The sequence below is a fragment of the Zosterops lateralis genome (genome assembly GCF_965231275.1).
Source record: "Zosterops lateralis genome assembly, chromosome: 4".
Classification (NCBI taxonomy): Eukaryota; Metazoa; Chordata; class Aves; order Passeriformes; family Zosteropidae; genus Zosterops; species Zosterops lateralis.
In genome coordinates, this window is record NC_139765.1 from 59844639 (window position 1) to 59863582 (window position 18944).

The window sequence follows — 18944 nt, forward strand, 5'->3', positions numbered from 1 at the left end:
TCTGATTGTACACAGCTGAGTCAGAGATAAATTAACTCAAAAACCATCTTGTCCACTTTTTGCCTGCATCTTTAGAAAGAAATACTTCATGCTCCAGTGAAACACTGCTCTGCAGTGGGAGGAGGAGCAGGGCAGGAGATCACTTTGGCAAAGTGAAGCAGGTGTCTCAACCATCCCTCTTTTGATCTTCAAAGGTGGTAACGCTCAGTTTGGAGCTCACTCAGCTATGCTATGGCTGCCCGCCCCACAGTACATAAAGACCTAACCCTGTTCTTCATTTCAGGTTTTTAAGTGCCTGAGGCAGAGTGGAGCACACACAATAACCATCCTATACTGACATTTCAGGAGAAATGGTTGAACCTGTGGGTAACCAATATGTTGTAGCCAGACGTGTCTACTCAGAGAATGCATTCAACGAAGAGCACGAGAAATTGCACAGATACCATAAAACCTTTTGGGATCACCTGAAACTCTATTTTAGGTAAGGAGATGTATTTTTTTTTTTAAGATTAGATCTAAGAAACAGTGCTGACTGCTCTTGGAAAGCATGAACTCCATATAGACAGTGTCCATCTCCCATTCCAATGTAGCAAGTGAAAATTCATTAACTGAATTCAATGTCAGATATTTCTAATGGATTTTGACTGCTGTTACCCCTAGAAGCCTCCCTACAGCTGTATGTAAGGTAGCTTCTCTTTTCTGGGCCCTTGGCAGCACAGACTCTGGGAAGACCTTACTGCACCCTTTCAGTTCTTGAGGAGGTTTTATAAAAAAGACGTACTTGGGCTTTTTACCATGGCCTGCTGCAGCAGGACAAGGGATGATGGTTTTAAACTAACAGAGGGTAGATTTGGACTGGATACCAGGAAGTATTTTTTTATGATGAGGGTGGTAAGATACTGACAGAGGTTGCCCAGAGATGTGGTGGATGCCCTGTCCCTGGAAATCTTCAAGGTCATTTTGGGCAGGGCTCTGAGAAACGTGACCCAGTGGATGGCATGCCTGCTTACTGAGGTGGGAGTTTGGATTAGATGTCCACAGAGATTCCTTTCCAACCCAAGCCATTCTGGGGTTCTATGAGAATTTGGGTTGGAAAGGACCTCTGAAGGCCACTGGATATACCCTGAAGCACAAATGACAGGGCAGTTTGATCAGGGCTGTGTCTGGGTGAGATTTTGTCTTCTGGCAGCCAAACCCTGAATTCTTCCCCTTTCCTCACCTCTCTGAAACAGGCTGCAATTCAGCCAATCTGTTCACTGACAAAATTTTGTTCCCTTGTGCCTTTGCAGCTGCTCCCGACAAAGGGTCAAAAAAATTGCTTTGAGTTTGTTTCCAGTGGCTTCCTGGCTGCCAGCATACCGCTTCAGGGAGTGGATCCTGAGTGACATCATCTCTGGCATCAACACAGGGCTTGTGGCTGTGCTGCAAGGTACCTTTGGGAAATGTGTGTCCTGATACAGCCTGCTCAGCCAGGTGCTAAGGCACTGATGGCTTCAGCCCACAACACACACTCCACCTTCCCTGACCCTCTGTCTTTACAGGTCTGGCCTTTGCTTTGCTGGTGAATGTCCCCCCTAGCTATGGACTCTATGCAGCATTCTTCCCTATCCTGGTCTATTTTATCTTTGGCACATCGAGACATATCGCAGTGGGTAAGTTCAGGCACACCACTTACCCTCCTCACTGATGAAGAAGTACATGCTGCCTCTTCAGATCTTTTAACAAGTGCCTTGTGCTGCTCAGGTCCCTTCCCCGTCCTGAGCCTTATGGTGGGAGGAGTCGTCACCAGGCTGGTCCCTGATGACAGCATTGGAAATGGCAATTCCACAAATACCTCAGCAATAAACGATGAGAGGGTGATGGTGGCTGCATCTGTAACCTTCCTTTCTGGGGTTATTCAGGTTGGTAAATGTATGTGTGTGTGCACCTATGTGAATAGATGGAGGGTGGCCTGACCTTCCTCTCTGGTTTCTGCTGTTGTGGTCACCAAAGTAATCCTCTTCTACTTGCCATGTAACTGACCCTGGCTCACTGATTAGGAGACATCTGTTCTCTCCAGTGACCAGACACTCACATGTGCTGTGAAATCCTTGGTTTTGCACAGCCCTGACCCCACAGCCCACACAGCTGCAACCGACACCTACAGCAAAAAAGATTATCTGCTGGATAGGAAAAATGTAGCTGTGAAAGTAATGTGAACAATGCAGATGCACCTAGGGGAGTAAAAGCTCTGCCTTGAAGTAGTAAAATATTTGGATTTGGGGTTTTTTTTTAAAAAAACTTTTATTTTTACTTCCTAATAAATAATTCCTACAGTTCCCACCTTCCTAACATACGAATACATTTGTTGCTTTGTGAAACAGTTGTACCATGTGAAAATATAGGAACTGAAAACCTTCCAAATAAGGATGTATATTTTAGCTATAAAATAAAAATAAGAGGGTTTAATTGCTGTAGCAATTACTCTTACTAGTATTATGCCCTCTGTTGCTAAATTTTAACTTTTGTTGCAAGTCTGATGACAGTACATTCCTTAATCTCTGGATGGATGAGATTAGATGAAAATATTTGCTTTCATTATTTATGGCTGTCTTTCTTTCAAAGATTCCTTAAAAACACAAGTGAATCCCACCGACCTATTCTTATTTTGTGTTTCAGTTGCTTCTGGGAATTTTCCAGTTTGGATTCATCGTTATTTATCTATCACAATCATTGATCAGTGGTTTCACAACTGCTGCAGCTGTCCATGTTTTGGTATCTCAACTGAAATTCATGTTTCAGCTACCTGTCCCCGGATTTAATGTACCACTTGGCATCATCTATGTAAGTGCTAGGTGTTCATTATTTGCTATTGATCTACCTGTGATGTATTTCTGACAGTGTATCACAAAGCAGTAATAACAACTCAGCATAAATACTGTAAAGCAGGAGGAAAAATGAGAGAAAAATGAGAGATATGTTATTAGTATTTGACCAATCTTTAAATTTATTACCAAGCACCAAGTTATCTATTGGGATAATTAGATAATATTTACTATTTTGTGTTGGCATATTTCAATTAAGCACTCAACTCTGCCTTAAGGATTTAATTATTCATTTTTACTGGACTGATATTGTACATATTTAATTTGCGTATGACTCTGTGAGGGTTATTGGATGAGAAAGGAGGGAGAAGAAGGACAGGAAGGAAGGAGTGGAGAAAGGCACCTGCCCCGCAATGCCATTGCTTGTGCTTCCTATCATGGACATGCCTGTTGTTCCAACCCTCCCTCAGGGGCAAATCTGGAGAAGAGGGTCACAAGTTAGTGGAAAGGGTTTTTCGCAGATGCTTCATCATTTGGCAGATGCAAATACATTCATGGGGGCTTGCAGTCCACGTCATGCCACAGGAAATAAATCCCAAACAGCACAATCCTTGGAGCCATTGAGATACAGGTTCTTCTGGAAGGGATAATGCTACTGTGCCAGGGCACGACTATTTCTAAAGCAGCACATGTTTCTTCCTGATTCTGCAGACTCTGGAGAGCTTTTTCAGCCAGATCAGAGACACAAATGTTGCTGACCTTGTCACATCACTGATTGTCCTGCTTATCGTGTTTGTGGTTAAAGAAATGAACGATCGATACAAGGAAAAGTTACCAACTCCCTTCCCGATCGAACTCCTTGTGGTGAGTCACTTCCTTTGATTTTGCAATTGCTCCATATTACAACATAGGAAGCAGAGGTTTAACTGTTTATTGTCCTGTAATCCATTAAATGATGCGTTATCATTTTTCCTATAAAGAAAAATTTACAGCATTCAGGAGCTGTTGTGAGATCTTTTACTTCCACATAGCTGTTCTTAACTGAACATATCTGAGGTGTTATAAACTATGACTTTTTTCCTTGGGCAGAATTGGCTCTGACACCAGCCATCTGCAGTCTCACAGCTGAGGCACTTCTGCACCACACCTGCAAGCAGCCACTGAAGTCCTGGACATCTATGGCCAGACAAAATTATCTTGCCCTCCAGCAGCAGAAGGTTTTGCCCACTCTGAGTAGCAGAGGGGTGGAGAAAGCCTCACAGGGGCATCAAGCCCCTAAAAATCCTGGAGGATGTTGTATAGACTCAAATAGTACTTGTTTTCCCCCAGAGTATTACAGCACCTTGTTAGAATATACCTGGTTTACTGGGTGGCATGATCTCCGTTGTTAGTAAGATATTCTGTTACAATCTGTGTGATTTGTGAATGTAAACCCATGCCTGTAAGGTCATTCAGGAATGACATCTGAACAGCAAAGGGATGTGAAAACTTGGGGCAGAATTCTGCCACTAGTGATGAGGCTGGACAATGTGTAAGAGAAGGAAAGTAATGGTATTTAATACATTCTTCACACTCTTGCTTTAATGTGCCTAATGGAGGCGTGGTTTATTATCTTTCAGACAGTCTTAGCAGCACTGCTTTCCTATTTTGTCAACTTTGAAGAAAAATTTGGAGTAGCTGTTGTAGGAAAACTAGAGGAAGGGTAAGTGACTTACAATTCACCAGTGGAGCAAAATGTTCTCTTTAGTTCAGCAGTGTTAAATGGGTTCAGCTATGCTGATTAAAATTATCTGCTTTATCTTCTTTCAGTAGATAAACAAACATTTTTCACTCAATGATACAACACACTTTCAGTACACAAAAGTTACACCCTAGAGCACATCTCCTACTCATCAAGAAGTACACAGAGACATGAAATAATTGTGTCCTTCACTTTCTGAGGCAGCTGGTGAGCAGGAGGTTGATGTTTGTTTTTCTTATTGAACTACTTACTCCTGAACTCCTCTGTTTCTCTCACAGTACATGCACAGTTCAGCAACCACCACCAGCCCTGGGAAGCCACCAGGACCCTGCACAATTCTCCTGCCTGGTCCCATGACCAGCCATCAGCATCTCCTCAGCACCATTATTCTCCAGAGGCCTCAACATCTGCCTGTCCAGGACTATAGCCACATAAAGATTATTTATCCACTTATAGAATATACATCTATACATAGACTTCATCTGACTATGCCAGAATTTTGCCGTAAAGAATCAGGAGGCACATGTTAAGTTAAAAAGAGGGAGGAAGACATTTACTAGGACAGCAGAATGAGTCTAGGGTGGTCTCTGTAGCCCCAGGGGTGTTAGTAGGTGAAGTTTGCAGAGGAACAACTATTTCTTCTCAACAGTCTCCTTTCTTCAGATTTCACTTCACTGGGCAAAAAATAAGGGGAAAAAAAGTCCAGAGAGGAATTTTCCCTGGGATCTGCAAAAGACCCTTAGGCATCCCCTTAATGAGCAGATTTTTTTGTCTTTCAGGTTTCAAGTGCCTGTTGCACCTGATGTAGGCATCCTCCAGAAGTGTATTGGTGATGGCTTTTCCATCGCACTCGTTGGGTTTGCAGTGGCCTTCTCTGTGGCTAAGGTGTATTCCATCAAGCATGACTACCCAATAGATGGCAACCAGGTAGGCAAATAACACAGAGATCAATATACTGCATTCATTAATGGGAAATAAGTCATTTTAGGACAGCTTTGCCATGTGAATAACTGTCACGAACCAGCTCCTAAGAACAATCTCTTTTATTTTTATTTCAGGACCTAATTGCTTTTGGGCTGGGTAATATAGTTGGTGGATCATTCAAGGGATTTGCCTCCAGCACTGCTCTGTCAAGATCAGGTGTGCAGGAGAGCACAGGAGGCAAAACACAGGTATGGAAGACAACAGGTCATGATGGCATTTAATGATGGCTCTTTTAACTGTGGGCACTTATTCATTGTGGAATTGTTCTCTCATGCAGATTGCTGGCATTATCTCATCTGTCATTATTTTGATTGTGATCTTGGCCATTGGGTTTCTCCTGGCACCATTACAGAAGGTATTCACTGGTTTCATCTAATGCTTCCTCCTGCTTCCCAAAGACAGGACTGCTCTGTGAGAACACTGTGAGTGTTCATAGACTTCAGTGGGAGCCAAATAGAGTTTGAGAAGCTTGGTTCTTCTGCCCACATTATGCCAGAGAGGACCACTACATCTGGTCCTTCAACGGGAACACAAATACCCAAAGACCAAAAACCACAGCACCAACTTTCAGGTGCCAAAAATAAGTGGGATTTACAGCCTCAAGTCAGACACCTGCACTGCACCATAGCTGAGGATGTTCCAGCAGCAGTGATACATCGGGAGCAGCTTCCTGGCCTTTCAGCTGCACTCTGAGCCTATTTGTATGATCTTTTAATTCCTAATCTTCTACATTTTCTTTGCTTGCTTAAACATGGAACATGTGTTTTGGTCTTTTTAACAGTCAGTCCTTGCATCTTTGGCTCTTGGCAATTTGAAAGGAATGCTCATGCAGTTCAAGGAAGTGAGCATCCTCTGGAGAAAGGACAAGTATGACTGTGTAAGTTGAGTTTCACAAGCATGAGAAGTGCTCTGCAAAAGTAATCTATCATACAAATTTTCTTTTTTTTATCCCTGTTTTACTTCACTAAACAGAAAGTTCAATAGTTGCATGCTTTTATTACTGGTATACCACTTGCTTATGTTTTCCATTTTGTCTCATTTATTTTGAGTCAATTCTCACTCTTAACTTAGTTTTCATCCATTTCATCAAAATCTATTAAAATACTGCATTTTATAAAGTCAGATAGGACAGTTACAGAAAATGCCTAAATAACAGAAAATATCCAAATATCTACTGCCTTAACTAAGCATGCAGGGACACTTTCTCACAATCACTCAGGATGTTATATGGATAATGCACAGCAAGATAAATGAAAACTGGGACTTGAAGGGTTTACTCCAAATGGCAAAGTTTGTGGCTAGAGGGCAGGACTTGTTACCTCTCAGAAAATTTAGGCTCACAAATGGTTCCAGGCCTCAGTTTTCCCAGCAATCAAGCAGTTATGTGGCCCATGAAAATGCTTTGAGCTCTGTGGCTAAAAGTTCTTCAGTATTATCTAGTCACTTATCAGTCGTGTACGCTCACAGCACCTATATTTGCACATTTACAATTCAGCTTTACCAGATTTCTGATTTACCTCTAATCTTGCCTTTCTGCTGGATTTTCATTGAGCTTTTAGTGAACTACCTATCCCATTCTAAGCCTTTATTGTCTAGAAAATGTTGTCCCTATAAACACTCCCTGGTGCTCTGGTTAGTGACTTTGGCCCTGTTTTACAAGAAAAAAATCCTTACCAAAAGCAGATGGACATCCTGGGCCACATCTGAGATCTATTCCTGCTCCCACCCTGAGCACATGACCCAGGTACTTGTCAGGCTTATAATGTTGCCATCCACTGTCTCATTACAGGTTATATGGGTGTTTACTTTCTTATCTGCTGTCTTTCTTGGCCTGGACTTTGGACTAGTAGCAGCTGTGGCATTCCAGCTGCTGACAGTGGTGATCCGCTCCCAGATGTGAGTACTTGTTGAATGCAGTGATATCCCAGGGCCTTCTCTTATGAGTTATCTCCCTCTGTACAGAGAAGGGCAACAGCCCTGTCTGGGCCTTGGTCTGTCCAGCAACTATGCATGGAAAAATAATTTGCAGGCGTAAACCTTTGGACGTGGGGTTTGCTTCAGTGCGCCACCCCAGCTGAGATGGTTTCATTTGATCCTTCCCATCCCTCAAGTTTTGATGTGGGATACCAATAATTGTGTGTATGTTTGTTCACAGTCCAAGCTGCACTGTTTTGGCCAATGTTGGGAGAAGTAACATCTACAGAAACAGGAAGGATTACTCTGATGTAAGAAATGTCTCATTTCTTTTACCATCTGCTGCACTTGTGCTTCTATAGCAAACATTGCTACTGACACTTTTGCTTCATTTTACAGATTTATGAGCCAGAGGGAGTGAAGATTTTCAGATGCTCCTCTCCAATCTTCTTCGCTAATATTGAATTCTTCAGAGAGAAACTCATCACTGCTGTAAGTGTCTGGGGCTGTTCTGAACGTATGAATTGCATGACACATTAAGCTGGATACAGTTTCTCAATAGCTACTATATATGCAGTCATTTCACAGTTCAAGGGTGAATTTTCATTATACTGTTGCCACTACTGTAGTGTCACATGTATGCACACATCTCTGAGAAAGAGAACAGCCTGACTCATGCTGAGCTGAACTTACACCATAGCAATGTTTATACCATATTTATACTTATACCATAACAATACATATTTGAAGGAGTGCAAACATATATAATATAAATGGATTTTAATTTAATTTAACTTTATTTTATTTTATTTTAGTTGCTCTCATATTATTTACACACAATAAATTCTAGTTTACTCATCTTGCCCCAAGAACCACAACAGTCAGAAGAATGCCAAATGGAATCAATCTATCAAAGAGGTCTTAACATCTTTCATAACAAACTGGTGAATGCAGACAGACTTTCATAACCAGCACAACCAGCACAGAGGTCCAGGACCCCTGAGCCCCCACAGTGTGAATGATGCCCACCACCCCCAGCCCAAACACAACTTGCACCATAAGCTCCCCTTCCTGCTGCTCTTAGTGGGGAGTTGATAAGCAGTGACTCCCCTGAGCACTTGTAATGAACAGTTCATTCTTCACATGAAGGACTGAAACTGGCTGAGGAATGAGGGAATCTGACACATTTGGTTCTCCACATGCTTGGCTTTCCCCTCGGAAGACCCTCAAGTTTTTTCTGTGATTGCAGATGTTCATACCACTCTTTCTCTATAAATACAGATACTTCTAACACCTTTGTCCTGTACACACTAGATGGATGAGGTAGAAGACTTGCAGGAATTTAGTATTTTAGTCTAATTTTATTATTAGCCTAATTTATCTGCCATCTAATTCCGTTCAGAGGAATTAAATTAAATTAAAACCAGCTCAGAGGTTCAAGCAACATAGGCAGCCAACATGATAAAATCTGGTTTTTTTCTTCAGGAAAAAGAGTGGGCGAATGACCCACAAAGCAGATACAAACCATGAGCTCTCTGATCTTAGTCACCTGGGTGACCACCTCATAATGCAGGTGAGCAGGACATGCCAGCACTGTGCCAGCCTGCTGGAGTTACTGGCTCATGCTAAGCATTGTCACTGCTATAATGCTGTCCATGCTGGTGTCCTAAAGCAGGACAGAGAGCTCTGCCTCATTTGTTGCCATTCCTGTAGACATCCATCCAACCTAGATAGAGCCCTTGTTTGAATTTGTGAGAAGTGGTAGACAACATCAAGTTCAAACTATGGTCATCATGACTGTAAAGAAAAACTATGTGAGATGCTTTGTCCTTCCCGTGGTGTCACAGAGGTGTTTTTTTATATAATCATTCAAAATGCTGTTTTTGCAGGTTGGCTTCAACCCACTGAGAGTCCTGAGGAAACGCAATAAAGCTCTGAGGAAGATTAAGAAGATGCTGAAGAAAGGAGAGCTGCAAGTGACACCGGTATGTAAGGCAACCTCCCAGGGGTGAGGGGGGAGTTAAGCAACCAAGCTCCCTGGTTTTACATGGCAGAGAAAGGTCTCATAGCCTCTCTTCTTAATTAGATACACTATTCCCCAAGTTGCCACTTCATGACATAAACACATAAACACATTTTAAAACAAAGATTTTAGATGGCTCCCACAGTTAGAGGCCTACAGATTTACCATGGGCAGAGCTTGTACATGTTCACCTTGTCTAAGCTTTGCTTGGCAACAAATAGCAGGATCAGATCCCACAGAGGAGAACATCTTTCTGCATTAATGGTAGGATAAAGCTGGTTTTCTTCTAGCTTAAATCCTGCATGCTTTGTGTTGACTTATTCCAAACTTACTGAATTAAAATGTATCTGACAGCTGGCTTCAGGAAACAATAAAATGCCATCATTAAGTGATTATGATTAAATAATTTCCATACTTCTCCAGACAAGGGAGAGACAGCATTTTCCAGATGGGTCCTGTTCTGTCTCATGGGAAGATCTCATGATCTCATGGGAAGTTGTGCATTGCAATTATTCTTGCCCTTGTGTAAGAAGTACCACTACCCTGGCTGGGTATTAAAGAAGAGAATTAATTATGACATTTTTCTGTGTCAACACAGAAAGGCTTGATTTGCATGGCTAACCCTACATATGAGTCAGATGAAGAGTTAGACAACAACCAGATAGAGGAGCTGGACCAGCCCACCGTCATGACAGACTTGCCCATTCGGATCAACTGGGACTCTGACCTTCCCCCTGGCATCACTGTGCCCCAGGTCAACCTCCACAGCATCATTCTGGATTTCTCATCAGTGTCCTTCCTTGATTTTTCTGCCATGACAATCCTCCGAAAGGTAATCACAATTCACAAGACAAACAGCGATCATGTAAAAGAAAAACTTACAAATGCAGTTACATTTGAGGGATATACATGAGTGATGGGATGGTGCCCAGAGGGACCTGGACAGGAGTGGGCCCATCTGAACCTCATGGAGTTCAACAAGGCCAAGAGCAAAGTACTGCATGTGGATCAGGGCAGTCCCCAGTATCAATACAGACCAGGGAGTAAATGGATTGAGAACAGTCCTGGAGAGGAGGAGGAGATGGGAATACTGGTGGATGAAAAGTTGGACGTGACCCAGCAATGTGCACTCACAGGCCAGAAAGCCAATCATATCCTGGGCTGCATAAAAAGAAGTGTGACCAGCAGGTGATTCTTCCTCACTCTTATCAAAGATTCTATTCCACTCTCATGAGACCTCACCTGAGGTACTGTGACCCCCTGTGGGGTCCCCAACACAGGAAAGACATGGACATCTTAGAGCAGGTCCAGATGAGAGCCATGGAAAGGATCAGAGGGCTGGAGCATCTCTCCTATGAGGAAAGGCTGAGAGAGTTGGAATTGTTCAGCCTAGAAAAGAGAAGGCTATGAGGCCTCCATATGGCCTTTCCATACTTTAAGGTAGCCTATAAAAAAAGCATGGAGAGGGACTTCTTACAGGGGTATACAGTGACAGGACAGGAGACAATGGCTTTAAAATGAAAGAGGGGGGGTTGTGATTTGAAGAAATCTTTTGCTGTGAGGGTGGTGAAATACAGGAATAGGTTGCCCAGAGAAGCTGTGGATGCTCCACCCCTGAAAGTGTTCAATGACAAGTTGGATGATGCTCTGAGAAACCTGCTCCAGTGTAAAGTGTCCCTGTCCAGGGCAGGGGTTTGGAACAAGATGATCTTTTAGGTCCCTTCCAACTGAAACCATTCTATGATTCTATTCCGTGTTTGTAGTCTGCTTCTTAAAGGCATTGCTACATGGACTGGAAGGCCAGTGGCAAACTTTGAGTTGATGTGAATTTGAATGTACATTTTCTATAGAAAATGTTTAGAAAATGGTCTAAATAATCAATATAAATTGTCTTGGAATTAAAGTGTTGGCTGTGGTACCCTTCACCTGAAAAGATTTTGGGAAACTTTACAGAAATATAGATATGAAATATGGCTTTAAACACCCAGTTGGAGTTGGAACATTGGAGTTCAATTTCTGCTTCCCCAGATGACCTTGAACAAAGCAAAAAGCACAACATTTTCAACAGTAGCAGCTACAATTAACTGTCTAGAGACACAGAGGGTTCTTATGGTTATTTCCATAGGAACTAAAGACCCACCATGAGAGTGGGAGCTGTAGTTCTGCTCAAGTTCCCAGTTACAAAAATCTCTCTCCGAAGATTGTGAAGTAATTATTTTAGCTTCATCACATATCATGTAGATACAACAAAGCCATACAGCTACTGAAAGATCACGTACTTCTCTGTGAGCTAAACATTTTCAGTACTGCCTCTTTTCAAAATGCTTGGCCATCCCTGTCTGCAGCCATGTGGAGAGATTGTCCTGCCTCTATGTGAACAGAATTTGAGTCTAGAGCCACTTACCATCATAGATCTTAAATGCCATAGAGTGGTTGGTGTATGTGCTCTGGCTAATCACTATAATGGTAATCAGCAAGCCCAGCAGAATCTAAATGATTCTTCCTTCTGGTTTAACAGACTTTGAAAGAATTTGTCCGGCTCGACATTGACATTTACATTGCTGGGGCACCTGGTGAGTACTTCCCTTTGCATCGGCATCACCACAGACACCTTGTCCCACTGCCTCCCCTGTTGACCACTGAGTATGGCTGTGGAGGATCACCCAGTTTTACCTTCCAGTCTTGGATAGCAAACAGGTCCCACTAAGTGGAGGTGTTGTTGCTCCCATGCTGTCCCCAAAAGGCTGGGACTGTGTGTGATGGCTCCTTTTACCTACAGCCACTGCTGTGCAGTACAGCTCTGGGCTGCAGGACCCTGGGCTAGGCATTAAATAAGAAAAGGGGCTCAAATTCCTTCCTGCTTGGCATAGAGCAGGAAACTACTGATAGGCATTTATGTTCCATCCTCTTGATATCTGTGAAGCCATCCGCTCTAATAAATAAAAAAGTGCATTATAGCAGCAACTCCCATGTTCACTCAGTGGGCATGCTCAGGATACACAATTTCCTCCTTCTTAAGGCCTGTGGGTCACCTCATGCTTTGATTTTGTTCCCTCACAGAGGGCCTCCTGGAAAAACTGGAGAGAAGTGCATTTTTTGATGAAGAGATTAAGTCATCCATGTTTTTCCTCACCATTCATGATGCAGTTTTACACATTTTGCTGAAGAAGGACACAGCTAACTCCCCCAAATTAAAGATTGCTGAGGTAACACTACAGTCTTCACCTTTCATTACTTTAGTGCCTTTCTAGTATTGCCAGGCTTCCAGCAGCACCCTGCACAGTTATAGCTCTGTGTGCTACACTGTCTCTATTTTCAAGAAGACAGTCATTAAAACTCAGCTGGTCTCCAATCAAATTGAAAAGCAAGAGTGGTTCCTGGTTCAGGTGTGTGGAAAACCATTTATGAAAGGAGTGAATAATTTCCACTGGTGGCTGGCCTGGCTGTGGACTTCAAATTACCTCTTTGGGAAGAACACAGTGCCCATCCACCAGTAGTCCTCTGTGGTCACCCATCCGGCAGAGACTCCTCCATTTGCAGCAGTGCCTCTTGAAAGGCAGACTTTATGCTGCTTGCATATAGCCTTTCCAGCCCTGTCTGTCTTCAAAGGGAGTGCTAAAGTAGTGTAGTAGTACTGCCAGATTTGGTGATGGCTTTTTTGGGAGTGTTCTTAAAACAAGAGCAAGAAAGGATCCTGCATACAATAAATGTGTTTCAATGTACCAGACCCAGAATGCTGCTCATGTGGAAACTGTCTAATCCCACTTAGCTGAACTGGTCCAGATCTTCTGCACTGACCCAGAGATGTGGTGGGGGTCATAAAAACCTGACCCCCAAAAGTGAGAGCCTCCTTTCTTCTATGTCAATTTCCCAGGCATGTTCCAAAGATTTGAAAATCAAAACCTTCTTTAATGTGAAAAAGGAAAAACAGAAAAGCATTCCATTTCCTAACCCACAACATCTTGTGCTTGTTGCAGGAGAAGGGTGGAAGCAGTGACTGTGTCATCATCCCCAGGGACGGACTGCGCAGTCGGGAGTGCACGGTAAGGCTCTGGCTATGACCTCTATGAGCTGTAGAAAATGCAGCCCAAAAAAGCTGCTTATGGGAACAGCTAGGTCAAGTAACAAAAGCATCTTCATACCCGAGCTCTTGTGTCAGCCCAGGGCAGAAAGGCACCAGACAGTTTATTGATGGGATTTGAATTACGACAAAGCCTTACGGGAGTAGGAGGGATGGGGCTCAGCTCATGAGCCTTGAGGTGTGCATGGGGCAGAGGGAAGGCAGGCAGAGGCTGCCTCACCTGTCCACCACAGCTTCTCCATGATAAAGTCACTGGTAGAATGCCCCTGTGGAAGAGAAGTCAGCATTAGTCCAGAGTCTAAATGTCTCAGGCAGAAGGAGAGTCTGGAGACAGTGATAAGGAAGGGACACAAACAACCTTTCATCACAGAGAGAAGGGCAGTATCCAGCACAGGGCAATGCTGTAAGGAGGAAATGCAAGACCCCAGTCTTCCCATCCAAATGCTTTAGGGGATCAAACACACATCATTTACCAGATTACACTTACCCTGGCTATTCCTTACAGAATATGGAATTTATTTTTTTTTTCATTCCCTACAGATTCCAACAGAAACAAAATTTTAGACTTCCTAAGTGTAATATCGTCCAGCAACACAGTATCACAGAAGATGAATATGGATGCTGTGATGAGCATGAAGACAGAAAGATACTTTTAAATAAGATGAATTTACTACATATGGTTATGTTCCAGGTTTTGGAATGGGCTTGTTAGTCTTCATGTATCTCTGTATATATAAATGTATTTATGTACATATATGGAGGCTAAAATCACACAGATTTTCTTATTTCGTACCACAGTTTGTAGACAACCTGTACAGTTACTTGAGAATCTATAAATATTTGAAATCTTATATTGGATACCACAGAATAATAGTTAGGACTGATATTTTATCTTCAGCATGTATATAACTTGTATAAAATTTTCTTGATGACTTGTAAGATATTTAGTAGACTGAGTTAAATTTGCTCTCAGCTTACTATCACAAGCATAAGCACAGTATACATAGTGACTAATGTATGTAATTATGAAGATCGTTCAAGAAAGACACAGGAATTTTCACAACAAAACATGATTCATTCATTTGGATTGGGCTTGTGTAAAGTGCACAAGGGAGGATACATTTACAGTGAACCATTGTACATACATGTATAGTGAACCACCATGGTTTCAGTGACTGCATGGCTGCATTTGTCCATGCACCACCAGGGTAGCTCATGGTCAGTGAGACCCAGCCTGTGGACAGACACTGGCCCAGAACTTGGCTGGAGGACTGTGGTGTGAGGCTGCCAGGTGGGCAGGGTGAATTGCCTGGATCTATGGACAGATGGGCAGAGGGCTTCAGTTCAAAGAGTCTACTCTATTACTCTGCACAACCCAGTCTGCACAACTGCTGTCAATTCACCCCTGCTGGAAGTCCAAGGCTTAAAGATGAGCTACATCACAACTTTCAGAGAACACTCAATGCCTAAAGGGACAGAACTTTTAATTTCACATAACAAGTGCTAGAGGTATAAAAATCTTCAGCTAGGAACCATTCCTGGAGTCTTAAAGAAATAACACTCTGAAATCAGAAGAATTTTTAGTTTTCAAAGCCTAGTTTTGACTTTCAATCAAGCTGGGGTGGCCAGAAATGTTCTTTTGGACTTGAAGAAGGGTTGAAGGGAAGGAGATATTGTTCTGTGCACACCAGAACTACATTTTTTACTTTTTTTTATCTTCAGAGTATGCAGGTGTTAAAAAGAAAACCTGTTAAATATATATATATATATTTAAATCTGGAGTTATCTGATGAACTCTGCTAATGAACCAAGGTGTAAGTCAGTTTTAAATTGAAGCAATTTGAATATAGAAAGAATTAGGTGAACTTGAAGACAGAAGTAGACAAGTTCAGCTTTCAGAAAACACTCATGCATTTGCAGATAAATAACAAGCTGTGGTTCTGTGGTGGGTGATCATGTGTCTGACCTGGTGTGGGAGATGTGGCCCTTGGTGGCATCACAGAGATGCTGCTTCCTGCAGACACCAGATGGATGGTGAGCAGCTGTACCAACCCACTGCTCTTCTGAGCATGCCACAGCAGATTCACTTCAAGTACCTGTCGTGTGCCAGATAATCAGCACAGCAGTACCAGAAGACAGATACAATTAGCACACTGCCAAATTGCCCTTCTAATGCAGTCTTCCAAAAAACACAGACTATAACACAATAGATCTTTCTAGAATGAGAAAATTATTTGGTCACCACAACATAAGAAAGGTATTAAACTATTACAGAGTCCAAAGCAGGGCAATGATGATGGTGATGAAGCTGTATGAGGAGTGGCTGAAGTCACTTGGTCTGTTTAGCCTGGAGGAGATGGAGGGGAGACCTCACTGCAATTACAACTTCCTCATGAAGGGAAGAGGAGGGGCTGACACTGATTTCTTCTCTGTGGTGACCAGTGACAGGACCTGAGAGAGTGGCCTGAAGTTGTGCCAGGGGAGGTTTAGGTTGGATATTAGAAAAAAAGGTTTTTCCTCCAGAAGGTGTTTGGGCACTGGAAGAGGCTCCCCAGGGCAGTGGGCACAGCACCAGCCTGACAGAGTTCAAGAGGTGTTTGGGCAATGCTCTGAGGCACATGGGGTGACTTGCAGGGATGGTGCTGTGCAGGGCCAGGCATTGGACTTAATGATCTTTGCGAGTCTCTTCCAACTCAGCACATTCATTGATTCTGTGATACTGTGCCATGCACAGGGGAAATTTCACTCTAAACACTCTGAACTTCAGGACTGAGCTCTCCAGTTCAAGAAAGATGAAATCAAATGTTAATGAAGAAAACTGTTATGAGGATCTTTGTAAAATGGAGAGCTTGGAGCTAAGGACTGGCAAAAAGAGGAATAGATACAGGGATTCAACCTAGGAGAGGAACAGTTATGCAAGATTAAAAAAAAAAAAATATTGTCCTGTAAGGGCAAAAAAATTAACTGGCCAAACTTAAACATGAACAAGATATTAGAAAATTGTTCCTTATTTTTACAATGGTGAGATCCTTTCCAGCTAGAAAAAGAGGAGTGAAAAACTGAACTGGTTTTAAGATGAGACTTAAACATGTTCATGGAACAGATTACACATCATACCAGTGTAATCTGAACTGTCAGACTCAATCTGCTCTTTTCAGTCCTGTGCTCATAGGTACCTACACTGACACAGGCAAACATCTCTATCAAAAGCAATATATGAAGTGCAGTATCTGGTGGAATACCACATACTGCACTTCAAAACCATATGGGATTTCTTTGACAGGCTTCAGGTTAATAAAAAAATACTCTTTCCTAAATTGCACATCTCCGAACAATTAATTTCTATACTAATGACTCTTCTGTCACAGCCCAGTGCCACAGAGGATAAATTCCCCTTCCAAGACTATTCACCATTTCTTAAATGGACATGGCATATAGACAGCCTTGCCCAGAGTGCTTTGCACTCCCACATCACATGTCTCTGCCAGCTACTTGCCACGTTCTTAGATCACCCTACTCCTTATTTTCCAATGTTGACACCAGCAGCAATTTTACTTCTGATGCTTTATGAGAGATTCCCTCCAGGTACTGGTTATTTCTGCAACTCTCTGTTATTCCAATACTAGCATTTTTCTGGGCAGTTTACCCTCATGCAGATTGTAACATCTTGTGTGATACTCTGGTGATGCTGATTTACTGCTGTATGTTTGAGACAGGGATCTTCAGAAATCTGGCTATTTTGGTTTCTAAACATCATATTAATTCCTCATCATATATCCTGAGCCAATCTCTCTTCAGCACAGTGCAGACACTTTGTAACTAAATAACAATTTTACAGCCAGCAAGCGGGATGGAAAATGGAGAAGCCACAGAGCCAGTGATGCTCAAGCCTACTCTCAAGCCTGATTATCACTTTGGTGGAGTGTGAAATACAAAAACCAAAAAATTAAAAGTGTTTATTCAAGTCTTAGGCCCAATGGAGAGAGGATTATAACATGCAAACTTCTATTTTTTTCAATTTCAAACTCAGTTCCTATTAAGGAAGAAGTATCCGTTAAGCACTTCTTTACTGAAATGCTACTTGCAGTTTTCTATTCCTCATCCCTGTGCTGAATGTGGAGAATTTCTTTTCTCAGTCTGTAGGCATTTTTCCCTTCTGCTTCCTAAGAAGATGCCTGAAAGTTTACCTGACCCAAAAATTGCAAACAAGCTGAATAACAATCATCAGCACTTATGTGATTTTATTTAGTGGAGGAAATAATTCACTATAAATTATCTTGGAGTGTGTGTTCAAGCATTGGTTTTCACAAATTAAACAGAAGAAAACTCCTGACGAGACACATACTTACTTCTATTTAGTTACTCATTTGTTTTGATTTTTTTCTAAGCAGTTATGCTGAAGTTCTTTTGTGAAATATTGCTACATAAAAATGGAAACATTCCTGCCCGCCTGCAGACATTATCACTCTTCCCATTACCAGAAGTGTATTACAATGAGTTCTACTGACACTCAAGAAACACTTGAATTGTATTATCAAAATTACTCACTAAAGTTTCATAATGACTGAGCTAATTTACCAGCTTCCTGCTGCTATTCCACCCACACATTTCTGGATGTATGCTGCATTTTTAAATATTTTAATCTCTTGCACTCATGAACTGAGTCTACACTGAAAATAAATTTTTAAAAAGAAGAAAAAAGCATCAACAAATTAATGCCTCATACTCAAGAGAATAAAGAAATCCCATTTAGAGTATGCAAAGTTTCTAAAGTTGGTGTCTTATTGCTAAGGCAAGACTAAAAGGGGATTTAAACATCATTATTTTCACTCACATTGCCCAAAAAAATGCAGCTAGTTCAGTCTGCAACGTGATCAGTGTGAGTCACTAGTGTGAGTGTAGTACATCTGAACACAGTGCAAAAGTTCACAAGTGTGAAGGGACATTTACTGTATCAAGATGATTTATGAGTTGCTAAGAATTGTTTTTAACACCATAAAATAAATATGAAGGGAAATACAACCTGTATAATACTGATATTTACTTTAGAAATGTAATCAGGATGAAAATTAATCCAAACTCTGCACATTTCTCTGCTGGACTCTGTGTCATACATACGAAGAGGAAAAGTTCAAACTTATTTCCCATACATTCAATATTCCATTGCAGCTCCAAATCCACTGTGCTCCTCCAGTTTCCCAGGCTTGACCTTCTGCTGTGAACCTGTGCCTGCTTTTGTCAGCAGCCCAGCAATGCACACAGAGAGAAACAACTCAATACCAGACACAAGTTTTACAGAGCAGAAAACAGTTTAAGAAGAGCGAGGTGTGCTCAGACTTGATCCACAGGGAAAGCATATCCACAAATGTGTTTTTGAGAACACCTGACTTCCACTAA

The 18944-nt window shown here is 42.0% G+C and overlaps 1 protein-coding gene across 1 annotated transcript; it reads left to right on the forward strand.

The window, feature by feature from the left end:
- Positions 1–350: 350 nt before the first annotated feature.
- Positions 351–17475, forward strand: SLC26A3 (solute carrier family 26 member 3; the record flags this gene model as incomplete). Its single annotated transcript, XM_083860622.1, has 20 exons — positions 351–481; positions 1290–1429; positions 1542–1652; positions 1744–1901; positions 2659–2823; positions 3516–3668; positions 4424–4506; positions 5325–5472; positions 5604–5717; positions 5807–5884; positions 6311–6406; positions 7319–7425; positions 7685–7754; positions 7843–7935; positions 9333–9428; positions 10065–10298; positions 11985–12039; positions 12527–12672; positions 13444–13509; positions 17386–17475. 20 exons carry the CDS (start codon positions 351–353, stop codon positions 17473–17475), a joined length of 2334 nt encoding a protein of 777 aa, XP_083716748.1.
- Between the last annotated feature and the right edge of the window lie 1469 nt (positions 17476–18944).